At 44.3% G+C, this 26079-nt stretch overlaps 1 protein-coding gene across 1 annotated transcript; it reads right to left on the reverse strand.

Annotated features, from left to right (window-relative positions):
* Positions 1-337: 337 nt before the first annotated feature.
* On the reverse strand, positions 338-23095 carry LOC147616795 (V-type proton ATPase subunit c''2-like). Its single transcript, XM_086777850.1, has 4 exons — positions 22941-23095; positions 22588-22665; positions 967-1131; positions 338-824 (listed from the first exon to the last, which is right to left on the reverse strand). The coding sequence occupies exons 1-4, from the start codon at positions 23039-23041 to the stop codon at positions 656-658; spliced, it is 513 nt and encodes a 170-aa protein (XP_086633976.1). The 5' UTR covers positions 23042-23095; the 3' UTR covers positions 338-655.
* Between the last annotated feature and the right edge of the window lie 2984 nt (positions 23096-26079).

Consider the following 26079-nt stretch of genomic DNA (forward strand, 5'->3'; position numbering starts at 1 on the left):
TAGAGGGTGTGATCACGTACTAGAGTATGGTTGTGCCCGAAGAACTTTTGGAAGGCTGAGATCGAGGCTTCAAGCAATTGCTTTTCTTGTTTTCATAATATTTTGGATGTATTATGGTGCCATCCTATAGAGTGTTTACTCTCTGACACCCGGTTCTCTTGTACTGGAACACTCTGTCTAGGGGTTGTCTTTCATATTATTGTTTCAGAGGATTTCAAAGCATGTTTATGTATTGTCAAATGCCTATATGTTATGGCATGATGTTATGTATGGATTAAGATTTTATGTGCACACGTTTCAGGATTGTGACAATCCTTGCAATCGGGAGACCAAGGGAAAAGGGGAAAGCGTCTTACATCCAATTACAGGCAATATATTACATCTAATCACTTGCAGAGGATGCGATATAAAGCAACAGAAATTGAGCCAACTTGTGAATATAGGTGGAGAAAGGGAAAAGGAAAAGAGGATGGTAAACATGAAGAAGCACAGATTAGAGGCATTTTATAACTACCCCTAAACATGCATAATCATTTTCCTGAATTACTAGATGTTAGAACACATCCATTACAAGAGGACTACTAATCTTGTTGAAACAATAAGATATTTTACAATGGAACTTTCTCACTTGCAACATGGGCTAAATCATACTTTTTCATGAGGATGTTGTCCATGTCACTTGAGATGACATTATAATGCTAACAATCACACCAAAGAGACCCAACGCACTCCCAAAGATCTCTATCACCAAAATCTTCACAAAAAGGGAGGAGTTTTGAGCATCAGACAGGGCACAGCTGCTCCCAATGATACCCACGCAGATCCTAATCAAAGACCACAAAGAAATCAGGCTCATCTGTAAGTGAATACCATGCAACAGAATCAAAGATTGAATTGCTAAGCTCTCACTATTAATTAGGCATCCAGTTCAATTGCAGAAGCAATACCCAGATCAGAGAAGCATACCCGCAAGCCAAATTGGCAAAGCCAACAATGATTCCAGAAGCAAAAATTGCGTATCCTCCTCGCATGGAATCTGCCGTGTATGCCTGCTCTACAGACTGCAACCTCGTTTGGAGAATAATTGCAACAATGACTCCATAGATTGCAACAGCTTCACAAAATATAATGCTGCCAAAAGAGTTGAGTAAAAAATGAGAAAAACCTTTGCTGTTTGTGTTGGGATTCAGAGTCTCATGTGTGTGTGTGTCCCCTCATGTGTGTGAACCCCTATTTGTGTGAAACCCCCGTCTGTAACATGCAAAAGCTTACAGACAGGATTAAACTTTAGATAACGAATATCCACACCTTGGTTCCTGACGATTTGCACAATATAGCTGAGATAGAATGCAAGAGAGAGGGAGAGAGACAAGAAGCACAATAAGACATGGTACGCCTAATTGGGTCCCAAATACCCTCTGCAGGGCCCCCACCAAGGACTAGTGTATTCGCTTGAATTTGAGAAAAAGACTCAAATCTGTAGGCACAACCTCGCTGTAAATCTGCAGCCTGAGATGCCCGACTCTTGACCTTCATGTTCACCTTTGCTTGGGAATTCCCTTGGCTATCCTGGCCCTTGAATACTGTCACAAAATTCCTTATAGCTTCTATTTATTCTATCGTTCATGTGTGGCATGTGGAGCCTGACATAACATACATGTATGGCTGGTGTAGCCTGACATGGTGTGATATAGTCCTAACTGATGCTGGTCGTTGGGTTTTAACAGCTGTCAGCCTGTTGTCCAACACCTTATTATGCCTAAAACATGTTGCCAAATCAGAGGTTCAGCATGTCCATGATGCCATGCACATAACATGGGTGATGCACGTGACATACCTTTCTACTAAACTTGGAGCACTGGGACAAATAATTTCTCGGAACATGCAGAGCATATTAATCCTGGGCATGTGTATGTGGGCACGGCCCGCGTTTCCTACCTTCTCTAGAAAACCAAACGTTTCCTACATTGGAAACGTGACATCCCTCCTGCTAAGCTTGGAGCAAAGAGAAAAATCATGCACTTTTGCTCCACTTGTCACGAACCCCTAACTTCTCGGAACATGGAGGGCATATTAATCATGGGCATGTGTATGGATCATGTGGGCACGGCCCATGGAAGCAAGGAAACGTGTTTCCTCCTCCTCTAGAAAATGAAATGTTTTCTACGTTGGAAATGTGACATCCCTCCTACTTAACTTGGAGCATCGGGAAAAAATCATGCACTTTTGCTCCACTTGTCACAAACCCCTAACTTCTCAAAACATGCAGGGCATATTAATATTGGGACTATGTATGGATCATGTGGGCAAGGTCCATAGTAACAAGGAAATGCATTTCCTACCATATGTAGGAAACAAAACCATAGTCACAAGAAACGGGGAAAATGGCCCCCTGAAACGGGGAAACGCCATTCCACCCGCTGTCTGCGAACTCAAAAACGAGCCGAAACGGCAATCCAGCCTGCTGCCTAGCTTGTCACAGAGAGCGGTTGTTCCACATATGAGAAATGTCGTTTCTTGGTGAGGTCCCAGAGTAGGAAGTGCCACGTGGCAAAAAATATATATATATTTTTTAACATTGCTAGTTCTAGCGAAGCAGGGGATTGCGGCTCCAACGACATGATGTACATCTCTCGCAAGTTTGAGTCTACTCATGAGTTCCAAACTTGACCGATGTATTTGCATTGTACTTCGTGTTCTAAATTTAATAGGCAATTGACTTGATCTTGAGGTGTTCTTTCTCTTCTTGCTCTAAATGTGTGCTCTTTTATGCAAATTTTGTAATTACTAATTTTGGTTCAGTAATTTAATTAATCAAGTATATGTCCCGTTTCCTACCCGTTTTTGTTTCCTACCAGTTTCCATTTCCGTTTCCGGGCGGTGCCGTTTCCGTTCATGTTTCCCGTTTCTGGTGACTATGAGTTACAAAACGTTTCCTTAGTAGAAACGTGTTTCTTATCACCTTTTGGTTAACGTTGAAAATCAAGCCATATTTGCACGATCCCCCATACCTACAATTTTTCAATAAGAAAAAAAAAGTACAAAAGCATACTTGCTTGCGAACACTTGCGTAGCACATCAGCCCACCCTAGCCCCCTCGACTGCAAACAAGCAAATATACCAGTTACGAGAGGGGGGGGAGGGAGGGGATGGGGGGTCCTTAGCATGAAACCCTATAAAAGGGCATTTTACAGTTCATTTTTTGGATTTCTCACATACAAAACATTTCCTTAGTAGAAACATGTTTTTTATCAGCTTTTGGTTAATGTTGAAAATTGAGCCATACTTGCGCGATCCCCCCCGCCTATAATTTTTCAATAAGAAAAAAAAACTACAAAAGCGTACCTGCTTGTGAACACTTGCATAGCATATCAACCCACCCCAACCCCCTCGGCTACAAACAAGCAAATACACCGGTAGGGGGGGGTTGATGGGGGGTCCTTAGCATGAAACCCTATAAAAGGGCATTTTAGAGTTCATTTTTTGGATTTCTCACATCTCATTCTTGCACACAAAAGTGTTGGTATATCACTGGTTAGAATGCAATCCTCACCTCCCATATGCAACCATCTGGAGATCACCACAAAGTTGTGAATCAACAAGTTATCATATATATGCATCAATAGAAAGGTATGCATGACCATGATCTAAGTCAAGATCCAAGTTCATCATTGTAAATATAGCATGTTTTGCAATATATAGTAGATTAGGTCTCTCTCTCCTCCATCGTGTCTTGCTCAGTTTTGATTAGCATTAATCTCTCATGTGCTTACTGCTAATCTATATTTAAGCCTTTCCGTTGTGTCACTAATGTGACATTGGCATCAAAGCGTAGCTTCACCCTAGGTAGAGTTTGTACAATAACGCTCGTAATTAAGGCGACCAGCCTTAATTACGAGCCTGACTATTCACAAGCACTCTACAAGGCGACCAGCCTTGTAGAGTGCTTGTGAATAGTCAGGTTGCCTTGTCGGTACTAGGATGCTTGAAAGTTGACGACCAGCCTTGATGTCTACATGTATGAAATCGCCACACGCGTGGATAAGGGCAAAGAGCTTCCTTCTCTCCCTTCTTGTTAGGACTGTAACTATTTGGCCCTCCTAGATCTATTTCACATAATGAAATCCATGCCCGGACACCAGACAGGTGGAAGAAGACATGGGGACAGGGTCCATAAGAATTAATTAAGAAAAAGCACCATTCTTGGTCAAAAAATAGGAAAAAGCAAAAAGTCAAACAGACTTGACCACGAGCCAAGGGCACCATTGAAAAGAGGAGACTAAGCCGGACCAAAAAGCTAAAAGCCGCTTTCTCAAAAAGCAGCTCTAGGGCCAAAAAGCAAGGCCCTGAAGTTGTAAAAGCACAAATCAAGAACTTTGGCTATTATTAATAATATTTAATAAAAAGACAAAAGCAAAGTAAAAGCATTACTTTTTGGCAAAAAGCAAGGCTTCCCCAAGTATAAAAGAAGCATGAGCCTCTCTTGAGCATCAAGTTGAAGAAGAACCTCTTCATCGCGTTGCCATCTTCGTTCAAGCGTGGAGATTATCTTCTTCATCATCATCTATGAACCAAATTATGGAGTTTTTCATCGCTACCCACTGATTTCAGAGCGCCTCCAACAACTGCAGTGCCACATCACCATCTTTCCATTGCATATAGACCATTGCAGAAGCCTTGAAATAGCATCTAGTATTTTTAGGATATTTATTAGCATTTATCTAGCATTTTTTTCATAATTTCCAGGATTTAATACCATTTATCATCATGGACAAGTCGTGTAGCAAATTAGCTACAACCGACCAGCATTTAATACCATTTATCATCATGGACAAGTCATGTAGCAAATTAGCTACAACCGACCAGCCCTAGCTCTGATATAAATAGGTTTGCTTTTGCACCCTTCATGGAATCGTATCATACTTCAGCAATCAAACATCAAGCGTTGGGGCCTTCAGCCTAAGGAGCATCAACGATTGACCATTCAGCATCTAGAGCACTTCAACCTCAGCGTTTTCAGCCAGCATTTCATCCTTTGGCAGCTAGGAGCATCAACGCATGTGCATTCAGCCTTCATCAACAAAACGCATCAGTACACAGCATTCAGCCCATCAGGAGACCTTGCGTTTTCTGCATAGAAGCAGTTTTCAGCATACATATCATCATCGTTTTGCTACAGCACTTCGGTGAAGGTAACCCGCATTCATTCATTCATTTTCAGCATTCATACATAGCTTAGAACCAAGGTTGTTAGAGGCGTCAGAGGTGTTTGGTACAAGGCGGGTATGGTACGCGCCTCGAAAGACTCGTATTTTTTCGAGACGTTAGAGGCATGTTAGAGGCGTCTCTTATATATATACATACATACATACATACACAATGAATCATGATAGATATATATATATATATATCACATAGATAGTGATAGATAGATAGATTATGAGAGAGAGAGAGAGAGAGAGAGAGAGAGAGAGACTAGAGTCAACTTTCAAGACCTTAGACGGTAGAGTCTAGAGTATAGAGTGAGTCGTGACGAGTCTAGATGATATCACCATTTAATTTTACAAAAATTAAGAATGATTGAACACTCAAAAGAGTCAAAGACAATACATTAAGAATGCATATATCAAAAAGATTCATACATATTACATGCCATCATCAATGATCATCATAAAGATTCACTCAGAGTCTCAGACTCCAGAATCTAAACTATCGAATCTACCACTAGCAGCCTCACTTGAGGCATTAGACTCATCACTACTAGGAGAAGGCTCCTCACTAGATTCTAAATGAAAATCCCCATCGGAGATGGGATTGCCATCATCATCATACTCGGGGCTCCGAGCATCTACATCCACAAGGGTGTTGAAATTAGAGCAATGTGATGAGCTATGGTGGATCAAACACTAGAATCAACATCATTAACAAAGTGATTAGCAAATAATTAAGACGTGATTAGTGAATAATTAACAAATAGCTTAATGTAGGCATGGATAGTCAATAACCAGCAAATTCTCATTAGACCAATGCCTCAATTTATAGAGTTTATATCCAAGCATCAAATCCCACTGATTTCTCCTTGATTCACTCCACCTCTCCCAGAATATCTCCTCCTCTTTTGGTTGATTCTCTCCACCTCTTCACTTTTCCCAGAATATCTCCACACTTCCTAAATCTTCTCATGCTACCCTTTATTCTCTCCCAGTAGATTCTTCTCACCTTTTCACAAGTTCTTTCACATTTACACATCCTCTTTTACAGCCTCTAACCAAGGACTTGTTCCCGCACACACTCTATTCACTTGTATTTTCAACACCTCCCCTCAAGTGAATACTCTCTAGCACACCTGGACCCTATACCAAGTTTCCCTCCTTACTTGATAGTCTACATGGCCTACATCATCGGTGGCTCAGAGGTTTGGGGCAGGTTACATTGGGTTATGGGGTCTCTCTCTCTCTCTCTCTCTCTCTCTCTCTCTCTCTCTCTCAGAGATTTTCACATGGCTCCTCACTCTTTGGAGCCTCACATCTTCTCTTGTCTTCAGTCTTCTTGTCGTGGCAGCTTCTCTCCACGCGTCCGTCTCTTCTTTCAGTCTTCTTGTGGCAGCTTCTCTTCTTATGGCAGCTTCTCTCCTCGTGTCCATGTCTTCCTTCAATGCTTCCTCTAGATCTTCTTGGTGTGGATCTTCTTCTTGGAAAGAGATATTCTTCTTCTTTCATGGCTGGGGCCATGAGCTTGTCCGTCAGGTCTTCTTGCTCCATGTAAGCAACATGTTCAAATGTTTTGCTGATAGTTCCTTTGGGTTTTTGATGTTTATCTTGTGTCATTATGTAATGCAAACCCAAATTTATGCGGGAGGTCTTACCTCTTGCCTTATTCTGGATAAGGACAGTGTCTGATCCCATTTTTACACTGATGCAATGTGCCCAATACATAATGCGTATAGCATTCATTCTTATGCACATTCCCAAATGCAACTCTGGCTGTGAATAATCTTGAATTTGAGTGAGATTTACAGGCATTAACCAAGGGTTAAATGCAAAATGATGATTATCACAAATTTATCAACACAATTTTCTCAGAAATTACATTAAATCAAGGGTAACCAATTTGTACGGAATGGTTGGAGTATCAAACCAACTCCGAATTGCAATCTGAAGTTATAGGGATCTGTATCAGATACCTAATGGTTAATTTGAACCCTCAATTGTACCAAAATACAGTGATTAGTACTGATTAATCACTGATTAACAAATTAATCCACTGTTTTGTGTGCAAAAAACAGAGTATGCGGGAAGTCCAGATCTGGTGCCTTAGACTTCAAATGAGCTCAAATGCTTTCAAGGCCATCAATAGCAATGAGTCTAGTAGAGAATTAAGCCAAGAAACACAAGATTTGACCAAATATTGAAAGCTTAATCTCTGTTTTACCAAAGTCACCTGCAGATTTGATGAAGAGCTTGGATCTCACTGTAGACTTGATCAAATTGAATTCTGACTTCACCAGCTTGTAGAGCATGCTTGAAAACCCCTAGAGCTATGAGGAATTAGGCTGATTTGATTTGATGAAGTCAAGATCTGCAAATTGCTCAGAAAAAACGGCGCTCCTTAATTTGCGAAAATCCGGCGCTTACGTGGGCGGTTTGCTGCGCTGATTCAACTGGAGCACCACCAAGTTGGCTATGTTGGGCTAGAAGCAATGGGCCTAATTTGATGTGTGCAAGGAGCTAGAGCTCCTCCACTGGCTGGGGATACAAAGGCTAGTTGAAAACTAACTAAAATTTTGATTAATTTCTAATTATCTACTAATCCTAATTAATTAGATAATGGACTCATAAACCTGATGGATTCTAGGCATGGCTCTGATACCATGTTGGAATTAGAGCAATGTGATGAGCTATGGTGGATCAAACACTAGAATCAACATCATTAACAAAGTGATTAGCAAATAATTAAGACGTGATTAGTGAATAATTAACAAATAGCTTAATGTAGGCATGGATAATCAATAACCAGCAAATTCTCATTAGGCCAATGCCTCAATTTATAGAGTTTACATCCAAGCATCAAATCCCACTGATTTCTCCTTGATTCACTCCACCTCTCCCAGAATATCTCCACCTCTTTTGCTTAATTCTCTCCATCTCTTCACTTTTCCCAGAATCTCTCCATCTCTTCACTTTTCCCAGAATATCTCCACACTTCCTAAATCTTCTCATGCTACCCTTTATTCTCTCCCAGTAGATTCTTCTCACCTTTTCACAGGTTCTTTCACATTTACACATCCTCTTTTACAGCCTCTAACCAAGGGCTTGTTCCCGCACACACCCTATTCACTTGTATTTTCAACAAAGGGCTCCATCCTGACCAAGTGATCATCTGCAGCATAAGTAGAAGAGCTAGAAGAGCCCCGTCGCCGATATGCTTGGATGGGTGGTCGAGCTCCCCCCTGTATAATCTGACAACCTCGACTCGCTACACTAATGCCTCCTCTGCTCGTGGTGGTGAAATGCGAACCACTAGCAACAAGGCGCTCACGACCTCAAGTACGGATGACGCGCATATCTGTCTCCTGTGGCTCTCTATGGAGCTCAGCATAGATGGCATCTTCCGGTGTCTCTTGCCTTGGTTGAATGCTCATAAGGTTCTCTGCAGTGAGTTGGTTGTAACTTCTAGGATACAAAATAGTCGAGACTAAATAGAAAGCATTAAAATTATAAATTTTGATTATTAGAGAATCGAGATGTCTACTTGCTTCGGGATGTGAAGCTCTTGAAAATTTCGTACCATCCGTAAGTTAGCGCGGCAATATACGAGGCGCTCTAACTGGGATGTGCTAAGCTTGTTCCTAATCTTCGTGTGCACGAGGGAGTATGCACTCCAATTCCTCTCGCATGCACCCGTAGAGCAATCCTAAGAGCAAAAAATTAAATTTTAATAATATGAGTAAATAGAATTAGAAGAGGCAATAGCAAATGACCATCACCTGGGCAAGGATCCTCATGGCAAAAGCTTGTAGAGATGGGATGGAATAGCCATATGTCTCCCACCATGAGAGTGGCTTCACCATCACCTCTCTTCTTCTAGAAGTAGAATGAGTGTACAATTGCCCGGTCAAGTTGTTGTAGGCAATGAGCTTCTCGTCCATCTTGATTTGTGCTTCGTCATCAAGCACACGACGCATATAGACGTCTGCATTGGACCGGATCTCTTGATCCGAGAAGAGTTCCCTTGTTTTGTAGAGAGGATGGAGGAATGCGGCCATACCATGAATAGTCCATTGCCACCTCCTCTCCACAATGGTCTTGGTCTCATCAAGCCTATTAAAGCATATGCCACATTATACATAGAAAAATTTAAAATCAAACTTACGAGTACTATGTACACAAGAGTACATGAGGGAGGAATAACTTACTAACCTTCTTGCATCAAGTTTCGTGCAAGCTTGAAGCTCCTCAATTGCATTTCTCATGAAATGTGTGAGAAGGCCCAAAGTGGATCCCTCCATGTCAGACATGCGAAGTACTCGGTACAATGGAGTCATCGCAACTACGACGGCCCGTGCATCATCCCAAAAAGAAGGATCCAAGCACTTGCGTTGCACCACATAAGCCTCGGGGCTTACATGATCATCCCATTCTTCCGACTCTTGGGATACCACCGTGCGTTGAAGCTCACTACGAACGGCATGTAGTCTCTCCAAAACAATCCACATGTAGGCAAACCTTGTTTTGGAGGGCTTCACGAGCTCCAATCGCGAATGAACACGGAAGATGGCGAATTATCCAAGTGGGTTAAGAGGACTAACTCTCAACTGACCTCTATGGCTCAGAGACTAGCCTACATAGCTTGTGCATGATTGAGGGCTCACAATGGGGTCACGGCATACGATAAATATTCCTATAAAAAGGTACTATTATGTACAAATGTTTGCATTGATGATGATCATGCCAATGTGTCACTGTGTACCCCAGTGCACGTGACAAACAACCCTTAAGTTCTCTCTTCTTTCCATCCTCAAACAGATGGTCGAACCGAAGTGGTGAATCTTACACTCTTGGATATGTTCAAGGCTTATGTCAATAAACACAAAATACAATGGGAAAGGTATCTTCCTTTGCTACAATTTGCCTACAAGAACACAGTGCAATCATCTACAAGGAAAGCTCCAAATGAAATCATGCAGGGAAGGGTCAATCTTCCACCCTTTGTTCACACCAAAGACAAGATATTTGCTACTGATTAGGGTTTTGGACAGCCTTCTATTTTTCCAAATCTAGCCAACAGATACTATGAACCATTCAAAGTAGCAGATCAAATCAATGAAAATTCATATAGACTTGAACTACATTGGAAATTCCATAATGCTTTTCATGTAAACCTATTGAAGCCTTATGTGGGACCAGAACCAGAGGAACCTACCATGGAGGATCCACATTTGATTGAAGAAAACGAACATGTCAAGTGCATCATCCCGCACTTGGATGCCATGTAGACATATCTGTACAGAAGGTGCAGGACTTGGGGTGGAAAACTGGTCCCATGTGAGCCCAGTCCAGGACGAGTCAACCAGGGTCCCACTCCAGTCGTCCGAAGTCAGGTGTGCATTGTCCTACACGTGTGTCCAAGGTCAGGTGTGCGTTGTCCTGCACATGAAACAGTGCCAGTCCAAGCTGTGAGTCTCCCTCTAGAATGATGTTAGTGGTTCTGTGTATCTGGTGTGATACTGGATGCCAGACCACTGTGTAGAAAGTTAGGGTTTGCATATACGAAAGGGGCCAGCCATAGGGCTACCCCAGGGACAGATATATGGGCGTAGAACCACCCCCATAGGGGCCAGGAAGGCCTTGGTTGTGCCCACCAGCCATGGGATGGCCATGGAAGGGCTGTAGGACAACCCTAGGGCTCCTGGACAGGGAGCCAACAGGGCACACAGACCCTAGAGGACTGTAGGCCAGGTGTGGGGCAGCCCACACAGGCTGCCCAGCAGCCAGAAACTTATGCGCATGGTGGCCAGCACCCATATAAGTGATGCACAGCAGTTTTTAGCATTAAATGCTGATTTTACAGGGAGTGAGGCATTTTTAGACAGCCGACTAGTTTTAATCCAGCCGACTAGCATCAGTGAGGGGTATAAATACCCATTGCATAATTCAGTTCCAATCATCTCATATTTCACCAAGTGCTGAAGCTGATCAAGGGGCCATGACAGCCAAGGATAAGCAATCTTTTATTTCAGTTTTGCATCATTCTAATAAAAGCATATACACCATCCGTGGTGGGGGCCCTACAGAGGGTATTCAGGACCCAATACTGTGTCCTCGTCTCCCTCTCTCTCTCTCTATTTTTCTGCACATCTACATTCAGTTTTGTGCGTTAATTTCATCGCGACAAGTGTGCTGTTTTTCTGAGCATTGAAGTTACCGATCCCCCCCAAAGCTTCCGCATGTTACAATGGTATCAGATCCTACTTCAAGTGTAAAGATTCAGCAAGAAACCAGAAATTTTTTCTCGCTCCTGTGTTTGGTTTTCAGACTCCGGTGGACCACCCCTTTCGGAGTGACTCTGTCCCTCGAAGGACGGTTGGTTTTCAGCCTCCGGAAGTCTCCCACACACAGTGTGGATGGTTAGATTGCGCTCCGAAAAGGAAGTGCATTTTCCTGCTATGGCGAGCTTCGACGATGAGAGAGACCAAGAACCTTAGGACCAAAGTGCACCAGGAAGCCCAGCTAGGGCATCAGGCATGAGTGTTACAAAGATGTTCCAACAGATGATGCAAGCAATTGCAGACCAGAGTACCAAGTTGGAAGAGCAGAAGGCGCAGATACTGTCTCCGGAAGAGCGCACCCGTTCTCCAGCACCACGTTTTCCATCTCCTCTTCCCTCTCCTTCCATATCCCAGATTCCAGATCCTCTACACAGGGACCCTTTCGGCGGGTCACGACCACAGTCGAGTTCGATGCTTGAGTTGCAGACGTGTGCATTGGAGATCCGACAATGCGAAGACGAAGCCATGCGACGCGTGAAACATGAGCGTTACCTTGCGGCTTTGGACGCAAGATTGACACCAGCAGCTTCCTCGAATCATTTTCCCAAGAAAACGAATTTCAGTAAGTATAATGGTAAACTCGACCCCACAACTCTTTATTCATGGTTGCATCAGTTTGAAGCTTACTTTGCCGCAGTTAGAAAGAATGATACTGACAGAGTGATCTTAGCCAGTTGGTACTTGGAAGGTGAGGCGATTCCTTGGTGGACCCAGTGGGCTCATGCCCACACCAGATTAGGTATGGCAGCTTATGTTCGGGATGAGTTTGTCCGAAACCTTAAGCAACAGTTTCTACCGCCCCATTACCTTGAGCGACTTGAAGACGAGTTCAAGGGAGGGCGTCAGAATGCGCAACCAATCCTTCAGTTTGCCAATAGAATTTCGACCTTATGTTTGCAATTAGGCTTATCTGATACGGACAAGAAAGGGCAATTTTTGTATGGCCTTGACACGCAAATCCAATGGGAGATGCGTATGTTTAGGCCAGCCACCTTCAAAGACGCACTCTCGCTTGCGTAGAGTGCTGAAATGAAACACAATGGTGGCAAGCCCAAGACTTCCCAGCCGGCTCCTCCCGAGGCGGTAAGGCCAAAACCAAACGGGATCTTCCCCAGGACGGACCAAAAAGCGGAGGCAGGTAAGACGGGTGGCAAGTTGCTAAGGAGATTGCTCACTACAAGGAGGGTAGGTGTTTCTTTTGTCATACAAAGGGACACACTTGTCGGGAGTGTCCTAAGAAGACTACCACTCCAAAGACCACCGCCTCAGTCTCCACAGTTTCCGTGGTAAGCCCAGCTCCCACACAGACCCCAGTGGCTACCCCTAGTTCCCTAAATCCCAATGCTTCCGTTGGAGCAATCACTAGCCGAGAGCTCGAAGATAAGCAGAAGGGCACCCATGACCAGGAGTATGAGCGCATCGAATTGCTCAAGACCTTTGGCTACATAGGTGGTCAGAGAGTCGTTGTCTTGTTTGACAGCGGCAACATAGAGGATGTGGACATAGAACAGACCGCTCGGTGTGCCCGTTTCTCCCTGACTTCGGTGGACAAGCAAGTTGAGGGTTTTAGCACAGGCATGACAACGAGAGTCAAGTATGAAGCTCTAGGTGCTAAATTAGTTATTCAGGACACAGAATTTGTGCGTGATTTTATGGTTGCCCTCTTGTAGGAGGGGCAGACATAATATTGGGCATTCAGTGGTTTCACAAGTTCCTTCCTGATGTCGAGTGGGACAAGCACACTTTCCAAATTAATCGGAATGTGTCAACTGCCCCAGTAACCATTAAGTGTGAGCCAGGAATTCTGAACTTTCTGCTCAGAAGACACTTGTTGCAGACTAAACGAGCAATCAAGAAAGGTGCACATTGTACGATGATATACATCCAGACTGCCCAAACGATGGCCATTGCTTTTGAGAAGTATTTGGCTCTCCATGAAAAGTTCCAGAAGATTTTTCTTCGCAACAATTTGTCAGAATATGCAGCGGAGATGATGACCAAATCTGGGAACACGAGCAAAAACGCAGGCAGAAAAACAGCACAAGAGAGAGAGAGATGTAGGCGTGTAACTCTGCTCTATATACACAAGAAGATCCCGAGATATGATACAAATGAGGTATGGGGGCTGGGGGCCTATATATACCTCCCTAGAGGGCAGTCGGCCAGCATAAGGAAAAGCCCACGACTGATAAAAAGGTCCACGACTGCATAAATGCAGTCGGCCAGCAATCTGGTGCCCAAAACTGATCAAAACCAGTCGGCCAGCAGCAAGAGTGCCCACGACTGATAAACATCCAGTCGGCCAGCACTGTACTGCTCTTGGAACCCTCTGGCAGCCCTCCCAAGCCTCAGAAAAATGGGAAAAAATAGGGGAAAAATACGGAGTGGGGAAAAATGGGAAAACACCTCATAAGGGCGGGCACACCCACAACAAAGGCCCTAGTGTATAAAACTGGACAGGAGATGACTTCTAACACCCCCTCTCAGCTCCTGGCTGTGAAACCAACCACTGGGAGCTGGGGTGCCGCCTGAGCAAATCCTAAGAGCGACTTCGTGAAGAGGTCCACCATACTGTCCTCCGTCGAACAGAACTCTAGCAAGATGTCATCAGCAACGATCTGTTCACGAACAAAGTGCCTCTGGATGACCATGGGTTCCTCCAATGGAAGCCCAAACCTGCAATGTAACCTCCTCCTGCTGCTTCGTAAAACTGCTCCTGGGCCTGAAGTAGATCCCCTCGTGTCCGGATCTCCTCCCCAAACTGAGTCACTCCATCCGCGGAGTTGGACTCCATCCAACAATCCCCCTCCTGTGTACAAGAGTCCATGATCCTTCGCATGCTGCAGAAACCACAGGAAACGCAATCCTGCCTCACAAAGAGACATCTGCAACCAAGAGCTCAACTGCCTCATCAGGAAGCTCCCGTCCAATCCGGTGTCCATCAACCAGATCAATGAACCATACAGCTTCTGAGTCACAGAGACATCACACTGCTCACAAGGATCAACACCTATTACGGTGCACAAACAAGTCCTGGAAACCTGATGAAACCTGTCAACCACCCCCTCTGAATCCGGAACCACAAAGCCTGGAGAAACCACCTCCTTCTGCAAGTAAGCACCTGCCACCTGCCTGGCTTTCCGAAAGGTCCCCGTGGAAAGAACATCCTCAACTACTGGAAGTTCTATGTCCCGAACACGACAAGACATCAGAGCATAAGTGACCTGTTCAGCTTCCTCTGACTCACGAACACAAGAACTACCAACCTCAGTACTGGAAAGTTCCTGCCAACTGCTGCCATCTACTGGCAAGCTATCCACCACCTGGTCTCGGAAAGCCCGCACCTGCAGCGTATCCACACTTGAGTAGCCATTACCAGACTGCCACTCATCACAATCCTGAGGACCTGGGAGAGAGAGTGCTGAAAGCCTGTAAACTCCATTCTCCACTCCGCCTTCCCAAACCACTTGGCCTGTTGCTTTGTCCCGGAGAGCAACAAAATGCTCATCAAACTCCACCCGTACACCAGTCTTGCAAACCTGATGCACTGACAACAGATGAAAACCAAGTGCCGGAACATACAACACCTGGGAGGAATGCTTCCCCCCTCTGCCATCGGGAACTATCTCCATCCTGCCCTCACTGTGAACTGGGATAGTGGACGTATCCCCCGTAAGAATATGACCAGAAAGCCTGCAGAGATCCTGTAAACCGGAACGGGAAGGAGTCATGTGCCTGGAAGCACCACTATCGAGAATCCACTCCCGAGTATCCGTTGCGGAGAGTCCTCCAATCTCCTCCCTGCCTGAAGAAAATGAAACATCGGTGTCCATCACCTCCAGGTGCACAAAAGCCGGAGTCTTCATGATTGCTGAGGAGTCTTCACTCTTCTCGGTCTTCCGCTTGGGACACTGCCTCCAGTAGTGGCCTTTCTCGCCACAATCATTACAGGTCCTCTCTGCCTTCAGCTTCTCGCGGTCAGCGTCGGACTTCTTCTCAGAAGACTTCTCCAATGAAGCCTTCCCTTTGCCCGAGTTACGGCCTTTCGACCGTTGGCCAGTAAAGGCCTCCGAACCTCCACCTTGAGGAGGGTTCGTGAATCGTTCCTCCTGGTCCAGGACCATGGGCACAAGCTCCTCCCACGTGATGGTGCTGAGCCTGCCACTGGTAATCAAAGACGAGTAAAATGCTGAGTACGAAGAGGGCAAATGTGACAGCAACGTTATGGCCATGTCCTCTGACGATATCTCCTTCCCAGCTTGGAGAACTTCCTGCTGAAGAGCCTGCAGCTTGTTAATATGCTCCCGCATCGTCGACGACTTTGCAGGGCTCATAACCCGCATCTGTACTTCCAAGGAAATCCTCTTCATGGACTATACCCTATTGTAAAGTGAGGCCAAATGCTGCCATATACCTCTGGCCAGCGTCATGTGCTTTACATGATTGATTACCTGTGGTGTGCAGTTGAGAAAGATAAACGAACGGACCCTGGCGTTGACACGATCCCACATCTGTGTCTGGGCCTCCCGGTCCTTTCGGATTGACGGTAACTCCCCTTCCTCTACTTCCGGCTGTGGAACACCAACAACGACGAAATCGGCGAGATCGTAAGACTCCAAAACGGATTCCATCATCACCTTCCATATGCCGTAGTTGCTCCCGTCCAACTGACGGTCCACCGGGAACGTGGGGAGTGTCGGGATCTTCACATGTCTCTCGGCCATCTCAAACAGATCTGCCATAGCGGGGATGTACTCTGAAAAGGGTGGGTGGGTGGGAACAAAGAAGAACTGATACCTGCAAGTGGCTGTCCAGCAAATCAGCCCGCCTTCCTCTTGCTTCTCCTCTTCCCGATCAGCCCAAAACAGTCCACCAATCAGCCACAAAACAGTCCCCCTCTTGCTCACACAAATCCCAAGACCTATCTAGAGCCTAGGGCTCTGATACCATGTCAAAATATGCAGCGGAGATGATGACCAAATCTGGGAACACAAGAGCAAAAACGCAGGCAGAAAAACAGCACGAGAGAGAGAGATGTAGGCGTGTAACTCTGCTCTATATACACAAGAAGATCCCGAGATGATACAAATGAGGTATGGGGGCTGGGGACCTATATATACCTCCCTAGAGGGCAGTCGGCCAGCATAAGGAAAAGCCCACGACTGATAAAAAGGTCCACGACTGCATAAATGCAGTCGGCCAGCAATCTGGTGCCCAAAACTGATCAAAACCAGTCGGCCAGCAGCAAGAGTGCCCACGACTGATAAACATCCAGTCGGCCAGCACTGTACTGCTCTTGGCACCCTCTGGCAGCCCTCCCAAGCCTCAGAAAAATGGAAAAAAATAGGGGAAAAATACGGAGAGGGGGGAAAAATGGGAAAACACCTCATAAGGGCGAGCACACCCACAACAAAGGCCCTGGTGTATAAAACTGGATAGGAGATGACTTCTAACACAATCTCCCTCCCCAGCTCCCCCCCGTCCAGACCGGAGGACCACAAGATCGATCTCCTCCCAGGCTCAGAACCCTCGAGCAAGTTTCCATATCGCCTTTCCAAGGCAATGGAATTGGAGTTGGACCGCCAACTCCAAGAATTATTGCAATCTAGCTTCATCCGCCCCAGCGTGTCACCATTTGCAGCTCCGATCCTGTTTGTCAAGAAGAAAGATGGGTCTTCTTATTTGTGTGTCGATTATCATGCACTCAATAAGCTGACTATCAAGAGTAGATTCACGATGCCTCGAATAGATTATATTCTTGAGAGGCTAAATGGGGCTAAGGTGTTCTCGAAACTCGATTTAAAGAGTAGGTACCACCAGGTGCGGATTGTGGAGGGAAACATCCCCAAGACAGCCTTCCGTACAGAACGGGCCCGCTATGAATTTGTGGTCATGCCTTTTGGCTTGACGAACACCCCAGCCACATTCAATCGCATGATGATGCGTGTGTTCCGGGAATTGATTGGAAAGTGTGTGTTCATATTTCTAGATGACATACTAGTATTTTCAGCTACGGTTGAGCAGCATGACATTGATGTGGAGAAAGTCCTGAAGTTGCTGGAAAGCAACGAGCTCTACGTCAATGAGAAGAAGTCGGAATTTTATTTGTTCGAGGTTCATTACCTTGGATATATAATAAGTGTAGAATGCATTCGACTTGATCCGGCTAAGGTGGCCGATATTGTCAATTGGGAAGTACCTCAGACTGCTTATGACATCAGATCCTTTGTGGGTATATGCCAGGCATATTCCAACCACATAGACAAGTTTTCTGACCTCTCGGCAGATCTCACCGATCTACTAAAGGATGTCAAGACAAGAAGGCAACGGATTCGAATGACTCCACGAGCGTTGGAGGCATTCAAGAACCTCAAGCTGGCTTTATCAAAAAGCGCCTTGTTTAGTACTTGTCTCGTGGGACGAGCCATTTCAGGTGATCGCCGATGCAAGCAACATCGCAATTGGAGGTGTATTACAATAGAATGGTCATCCAGTAGCTTACATGTCTCGTAAGTTACTGCCCACAGAGAAGAATTACTCAGTCTACGATCGTGAACTCCTCGCAATAATACAGGCCTTGAAACATTGGAAACATTTTCTTTATGGCCGTGACTTTGAGGTTCGCACTGACCATCAGGCATTACGCTAGATTCAGACAATGCCAAGTGCACAGTGGAGTGACCGACAACACCGCTGGAGCCAGATATTCCAACAATTTAGTGGTATGATTGAGTGCCTTCCAGGAAAGGCCAATCCAGTGGCTGATGCTTTGAGCATGAAGGGACAAGTGACTTTGATTCAAACCACTAGACTCGACCTTGTTGATACACGACTAGACGACATGAAGCACACGTACGCGGATTCCAAGAAATTTGGTACACAGTGGGAACAGGCATTGGATACCACAAGACCATGCCACTTTTTGATACGTGATGGTTGGCTTTTCTACAAAGACCGACTATGTGTCATAAAGTCGTTCAAGGCAGCTCTTCTCCATGACGCCCATGACGCCATTATTGGTGGTCATAGGGGCATGAATTCGACCTTAGAGAAATTGGAACAGCAATATTATTGACCAAAGATAAGACGAGATGTATTTTCATATATACAACAGTGTGATATTTGTCAAAAGGTGAAAGCTCCTCGTGGAAAGAAGATAGCGTTGTTACAGCCCTTGCCAATTTCTGAGAGATCTTTCCAAGATATTTCGATGGACTTTGTCACGAATCTGTCTCCCAATCCGCGTAAGCGTAATATTCAGTGCTTAGTTGATAGATTTAGCAAATTTGTTATGCTTATTCCATGCAAGGCCAATGTGACCGCCGAGGATATTGCCCAGTTGTTCATTCGGCATTGGTACCCGATTGGCGAGATTCCTAGGACCATAGTGTCAGACCAAGATGCCAAGTTTACCAGTCATTTTTGAAGGCCATTGTTTGATAGCTTTGGTACTAAATTGAATTTTTCCAATGCATTTCACCCACAAACAGACGGCCAGACAGAAATCTACAACCAGTTGGCCTTTGATGTGCTAAAGTGTTATGTCCACGATTAGCAAGGTAAATGGGAATCATATTTGCCTTTAGCTCAAGCTGTTTTGAATGATTCTTTTTCTTCAGCTATTGGCAGGAATCCATATGAGGCAGCGTTTGGAAGACCATTCCAGTCGCTATTGACCAGGACCTGGTCTTCAGTGCCTAAAGCGAATAGATTGACGGAGTCCTACTAGGAGATTTTGGAGTCAGTAAAGGACAGGTTGGCTAAAGCGCAAGAGGCCTACACTCGACAGGCCAATAAAGACCGAAGGAATATGAAGTTTTCGGAAGGTGATTGGGTTTATCTTCAGATTATGAAGCAAAGATTCAAACAGGTGGGCAAGCAATGCCCAAAGTTGTCTTTCAGGAGCTTTGGACCTTTTCCCATCCAGAGAAAGATTAACGAGGTTTCAATGAAGTTGAAGCTACCTCCGAGTTGGACTATGCGCACGATGTGTTCCACGTCATATGCAGGTCCGATTCCTTCAGAAGTTAAAAACAAGGCGGAACCAGATATCATTGATGAAGCTGAAGTTATGATTCCAGAACAGATCCTTTTGCACCGCTTCAAGCATGGCTCAGGCCGAAGACAAAGACAGTTCCTCACAAAGTTTCAGGACCGAGGGACCTACGAAGCGGTATGGATTGACAAAGAGTTTTTCGACGACTATCCGACGTTATTGACGGATTATTTGGAGGCTATGCAGCTTCCGTCAAGTTAAGCAAAAGAGGATGTCATGTGCATCCCGCACTTGAATGCCACGTAGACATATCTATACAGAAGATGCAAGACCTGGGGTGGAAAACTGGTCCCATGTGAGCCCAGTCCCGGACGAGTCAACCAAGGTCCCACTCCAATCGTCCAAGGTCAGGTGTGCATTGTCCTACACATGAAACAGTGCCAGTCCGCGCTGTGAGTCTCCCTCTCAAATGATGTCAATGGTTCTGTGTATCTGGTATGATACTGGATGCCAGAGCACTGTGTAGACAATTAGGGTTTGCATATACGAAAGGGGCCAGCCCATAGGGCTACCCCAAGGACAGATATATGGGCATGGGGGAGGTGTAGAACCACCCCCATAGGGGCCAGGAAGGCCTTGGCTGTGCCCACCAGCCATGGGATGGCCATGGAAGGACTGTAGGACAACCCTAGGGCTCCTAGACAGGCAGCCGACAGGGTACACAGCCCCTAGAGGATTGTAGGTCAGGTGTGGGGCAGCCCACACAGGCTGCCCAGCAGCCAGAAACTTACATGCATGGTGGCCAGCACCCATATAAGTGATGCACACCAGTTTTTAGCATTAAATGCTGATTTTACAAGTCGTGAGGCATTTTTAGACAGCCGACTAGTTTTAATCCAGCCAACTAGCATCAGTGATGGGTATAAATACCCATTGCATAATTCAGTTCCAAACATCTCATATTTCACCAAGTGTTGAAGCTGATCAAGGGGCCAGGACAGCCAAGGATAAGCTAACGCAGAAGGGGTGAAGGATTGAAGGTCAAGGGCAAAGGATTTCTCCTCAGCCAAGAAGGTTCAGGTTCAATCTTTTATTTCAGTTTTGCATCATTCTAATAAAAGCAAATACACCATCCGTGGTGGGAGCCCTAGAGAGGGTATTCGGGACCCAATACTGTGTCCTCTTCTCCCTCTCTCTCTCTCTATTTTTCTGCACATCTACATTCAGTTTTGTGCATTAATTTCGTTGCGACAAGTGTGCTGTTTTTCTGAGCATTGAAGTTACCGATCTCCCCCGAAGCTTCCGCATGTTACAGAACAAATATTAAAACCAAAACAACTACTACTTCACAAAGAAAGGACCACTAGAAGTGGTTTGTGACTCACAAGTATTTGTTGAAGTTCAAAGGTCTTTCCACAACAGATGCAAGGTGGGTAGATGAGAAGTTCATGCAATCTTATCCAAAAATTCTTGAATCATACAAAGAAGCTTTTCAGCTGAATAAAAGCCAGGGGGCATTTCTCAATTTTTAATCACATATTACTTTTAAAGATTTCCTTTAGAAAATAGATACTTATGAGTAAACTAATCCAATTGAATTGGATTAAATTCTACACTTGAGCAAGGCTAATGGTGAGTGCCCACAGTGATGGGAGACCCACGCAATGCGCTAGAAAAAAGATAGTTCACACTTCCACCTATATGTCCCGAACAGGATCCAGAGGTTGAAGAGGTTGTTAACTCAAACATACCAGGGTTCAACTTGCACACAGAAAGAATTGATGCCTTGAAGTGTGGACTAGATCCGAAGAAAAAGATAAGATGGCATGGTTAGGAAACTAGTACATTATATTAGGGTTGATTGCTTGATTTGCATGCATCTCATAATTAAAGAGACTTTCTAGAGATTCTGATCTTGTTTTGGTAATGTGCTTGAAAAGAGCTTTCATTTGACTATCATCCTGTACGTCATTATGTTAACCCGGGCAGAACCTCTTGGACATTTGAGATGGGTGAAAGAGTATAATTACAAGTGCCTATAGATTCGAAAACTTTTAGCACTAGATGATTTGCTAAGTTAGCCCCTTGTTACTCGTTACTTTGCACCATTTCTTATTCTTTGTCAATTAGGGCCGGTGCATATGAATTGGAACTTCCAAATAAAATAAAAAAGTTTATCTCATTTTCCATGTCATAAGATTGAAGTTGTTACATAAGGAAAACCACGTAGTACTCTGAATGAATGGAGTAGAGTAGAGGAACTATCTTTAATTCCACATGTTCAAAAAGGATTCTGGATCATTGAGAAAAACCTCTAAGGAACCCCTTTGTTACACATTATCTCGTTAAGTGATCATTTGGAAGAGAGTTCTACATGGAAATCAATGGCTGAGATTAAGAATGACTTTACATATTTTATTCACAAGACATAAATGCTTTTTAGAGGGAAGCAATTGTTTGGGTCTGGAGAGTGCTGGGCCGCACATTGGTAGGATTTCACACATTTTATTCAGAAGGACATGAAAAATTCCTAGGGGGGAGCAATGTTACATCTCATAGTCTGTTAGCAGACAGAAGGTTTAGTTGGTTAACACCATGTGAAAAGGGATAGAGAAAGAATTAAGGCAAGCTAGACTCCGTTATGATTAATGCAAAATTTCAGAGTTTCTAGAGTGACTCTTGTTAGACATGCAAAGTACAAGCTAAGGATATGGAACAAGTTGGACCTGTTTCCCATTCTCAGGGGCGAGCTTTTGCCCTTTTTGCCCTCCATGGTTGGGTAAAGAGTTACGGTGTTGATTGGATGTGTCAATGGGATGTTTCAATTGGATGGGACGTTTCATACGTGGCACATGAACACGTACCTAACCACCTATATCTACTAGAAAGGCTTCCCTTCCCACCATTTCTCACATCCTGCAGTATAATTTTTTTAAGGTCTAACTATCAGCCTGGTCAAAATCACAATGAAATGAGACGAAATTCAAAAGGCTTTATGTTTTGTACCAAATATTCTTTTTTGTTACCAAAACAATGTGATCACCTTATGAGGTTTTTTGAAGTGATCCTTGGAGCTTTGATGGCTGCTCCAATCAAGCTACTGCCTGTGATGTAGATCCCCCTGTTCACAGAAAAAGCATACATCAGAAGCCCCCAATCCATGTGACATCCATGTATCGATGCATCAGAAGTACTCTGACTACACCACATCTTTGAAACATGTACGTTTAATGCTTGCAGCATGCAAATACCGAGCATGAAAGACAAAGCGCAGGATTCCCAAGCAGGCACAGCCGTTGAAATCAATGGGCCAGCTGGTTTCTACAGGCCAAGAAAGAGAGGGTATTTTCGATTTGGCCTGTTAACGGAGGATTGAAGTGAGGATTTGATGCGTACCATGAGGCGCCCAGAACAGAGACACCGATTGCGATGGCAATCCCGATGGCCGAGAAGGCGTAGGGTGAGATGTTAAGAAAGGCTGTTCCCAGGTACCCCATCTCTCACCAACTGTGTTCTTCCCTTGAGAGACGACGCAGGGCAAATAAAAGTTGCCAGAGTGCCACCATGGCGCAGCCACTTGCCACGTGGCAGATGAGCTGGCACACAAATCAGCTCTATTTTTTATCAACAGAAATTTTTGAAGGTATAAGAAATTTGAAAATTGCCCTCCCCCCAAGGTGCCACATGTAGATCTGCATGATGGCGAGGGACGTGCAAGTGGAAGATGCTTGAACCTTTCTGAGGGTAGTGACACACACTCTCTCTCTCTCTCTCTCTTTAGTAATAGAAGATATATTACCAAAAGTACTTTACAAATGGCCACATGGTTGCCATGTGATGTACTAGCTTTCCCTCACTAATTACTCCGAACCACAAGTGTAGCTCGGAGTACCCTCATCCAATATATAGCCGTGTTATTCTCCACCAAATGAGCTGACCGCAAGGAAAAGACTTGCCATAATAGTGGCCCTTTTATACGACCTATGTAAGCTGTAATACCCACTTTTGCATCAAATATGAAGGCATTCCTAGTTAAATAGATATGCCACAATCATGTCCACCAAAAAAAATTGAAAGAAAACTCAATGTTCTGGGTTATTCGGCTCATTCGGAATCTTGTAAAAAATTCAGTCTTTAACCTTTATGGGACTATATGTCAACGGAATCCATACGCGAGAAAGGAAATCCCACACCTTCTTTGCCACCGGACATGAAATGAAAAGATGCGGGCATGTTTCCAAGAATGTAGTACAAAACACACAATTACCAAAAGCAATCCGTCGCTTTCACAACTAGTCCCCCAATAGTAGGGCTCGAACTAACATGTGCCATAGGAACACCTTCCCTTGATATGGAATCTTAGACCACCAATCTTGTAAGATTACTTCCTTCCACCATGTCCTACTTTTCCTGATGTTCCATACCCTATTAGCCTTCTCAATAATCCAGCACTTATCTTCCACCATCATATGGTACACTTAATTTGTTGTATGTAGGACAATGTCTTGAGGCTTGCTAAATGCCCAATCTAACCAAGGTTGTTGATCCCCCAACTGAGGAATATCACCAAACAGTGTAAGGCCTGCCCTCACCTTCTCCCATAACTATACATATCCATGTGGAACCCGAAAATATGGACAGATTTTTCAACAAGACAATAAGTGGCCTCTACGTAGCAACAAAGCATCCATAATTCTCACTAGTCACAATCGAGCCATTCTATTGAATTTTGGCTGCTCAACAAGTTTATCATACCACTTCAGAAGTCGTGAAGTAGCCAACACCTCACCTGCCATAGAATTCAATTGTAACCACTAATCTGAAGGCTTCCATTTAGTGTGTGCCAACACCTCCTTCCATGAGATCATCAAATGAGAAAGGAGAGGTGAAGCCACCACTCGAACCTGTTGGGAACCATTCACTACATCCCACCATGTACCATCAATCATGATATTATCATGCACAAGTGTGACCTCCTCTATGAGGGCCTTAGCCATTACCACCCATGGCTCTTGAGATACACACATATCTTGCAATAAAGGCCATCTTCTAGCGCCATATGTAATCTGACATCTAATAGGGTTGCCTCCCTCCACTCCTCTTTGGAGTAGTAACATGTTCCCAAGAAAATCCACATCTACCCTAGCTTATTTCCTGCTCTTTTCCATAGCATAAATCTAAGTATCTGATGCAAACCTTTGCCCGTCCATGGCAATAAAGGCAAGAAAAAACATAATAGATTGTGCCACTTTGAGCCGAACATGCATAGGCCAACCTTGAGATTTCCAATACACAAACTTATCATTTATCCTTGTAGAAATCCATGCCAACAAAGTCTATGAATCAACATCAACTCCAATCGGATAACCCAAGTGGCGTGTGATGCATCCCCTTTGTATGACCTGCCCATTCCATCCCAAGCCAAGAAAATCGCTCTCAGTACAGCTTATCTAAGCAAATTTTTGCATATTAATGTATAATCCTGAAGCAAGACCAAAAGTATCCCAAACAGCCATAGCCTTCTAAACATGATCTCTTTGAGCCTTACGGAACATGAAAGAATCATCTGCCAATGCTTGGCAAACCATCTGCTCTCTACTTGGAAGAGTAAGCCCTACAACTTCACCGTCCTCCACTAGCTTATCTAGTCGAGATAAGATTGGATGTGTAACAATCACAAACAAGAGAGGCCTAAGTGGGCATCCTTGTCTAACAATCACAAACAAGAGAGGCCTAAGTGGGCATCCTTATCTAACTAATCTCGTCAAATGAATGGGCTCAGTCACCTCACCATTAATCATAAGCCTAGCCACTGTATGTTGGCTAATAGTATAAATCAAAGAAGACATGCGAGGGCCAAATCCCATGCCTACATAAGCTGTGAAAGAAAAGACCAACTAACGTGGTCATAAGCCTTTTCAATATCCAGTTGAATCATAACCACCTCTTACCTCTCGAAGCCCTTACATAATCAATTCCATTTGTACATTCAGTATATTATGCAAAATATTCCGACCTTTAATAAATCCATATTGCCTTGGATGAATCAAAGTAGGAAGAAATCGTTACAACCTGTTGGCCAAGACCTTTGCAAATATCTTATACATGGCCCCCCCCATCAATGTGATTGGTCTCCATTGACGTAGATTAATTAGGGATGAAACTTTAGGCAATAAATGTACAAGCCCAATCTTCCAACTCATAGGCATGATACATTCCACACCTTCTGAAAAATAAAAGCGAGAGGGACCTTCAACTCATCAACATACTTCGTAAAAACCTCATTTGGGGATCACATCCCATCCTAGACTTTTCCATTTAGGCAAATGCTTCAACACATCTTCCACTCATCAGAAATATCTCTTTCCAATTCATTTGTAGAAACATCTGATACCTAGTGACGAACCAAGTGAAACAAAGACTCTCTCTCTCTCTCTCTCTCTCTCTCTCTCTCTCTCTCTCTCTCTCTCTCTCTCTCTCTCTATCTCTATGTATAGCCACGCAACACGTTTGTGCCTAGAGGGTATGCATGAGG

The sequence above is a fragment of the Cibotium barometz genome, chromosome 38 (genome assembly GCF_041138505.1).
Source record: "Cibotium barometz isolate CiBa-2024 chromosome 38, ASM4113850v1, whole genome shotgun sequence".
In the NCBI taxonomy this organism is placed as follows: Eukaryota; Viridiplantae; Streptophyta; class Polypodiopsida; order Cyatheales; family Cibotiaceae; genus Cibotium; species Cibotium barometz.

Bases quoted from the DNA above. Each gene is read 5' to 3' on its own strand.
- LOC147616795 (XM_086777850.1), bottom strand. From the start codon at position 23,041: ATGGGGTACCTGGGAACAGCCTTTCTTAACATCTCACCCTACGCCTTC. The intron at 1,132-22,587 runs GTGATCACATTG...CTCTTTTGGCAG, and splicing joins ACTTCAAAAAACCTCATAAG to CATTATATTTTGTGAAGCTG. The intron at 825-966 runs GTATGCTTCTCT...GTCTTTGATTAG, and splicing joins TTTGCCAATTTGGCTTGCGG to GATCTGCGTGGGTATCATTG.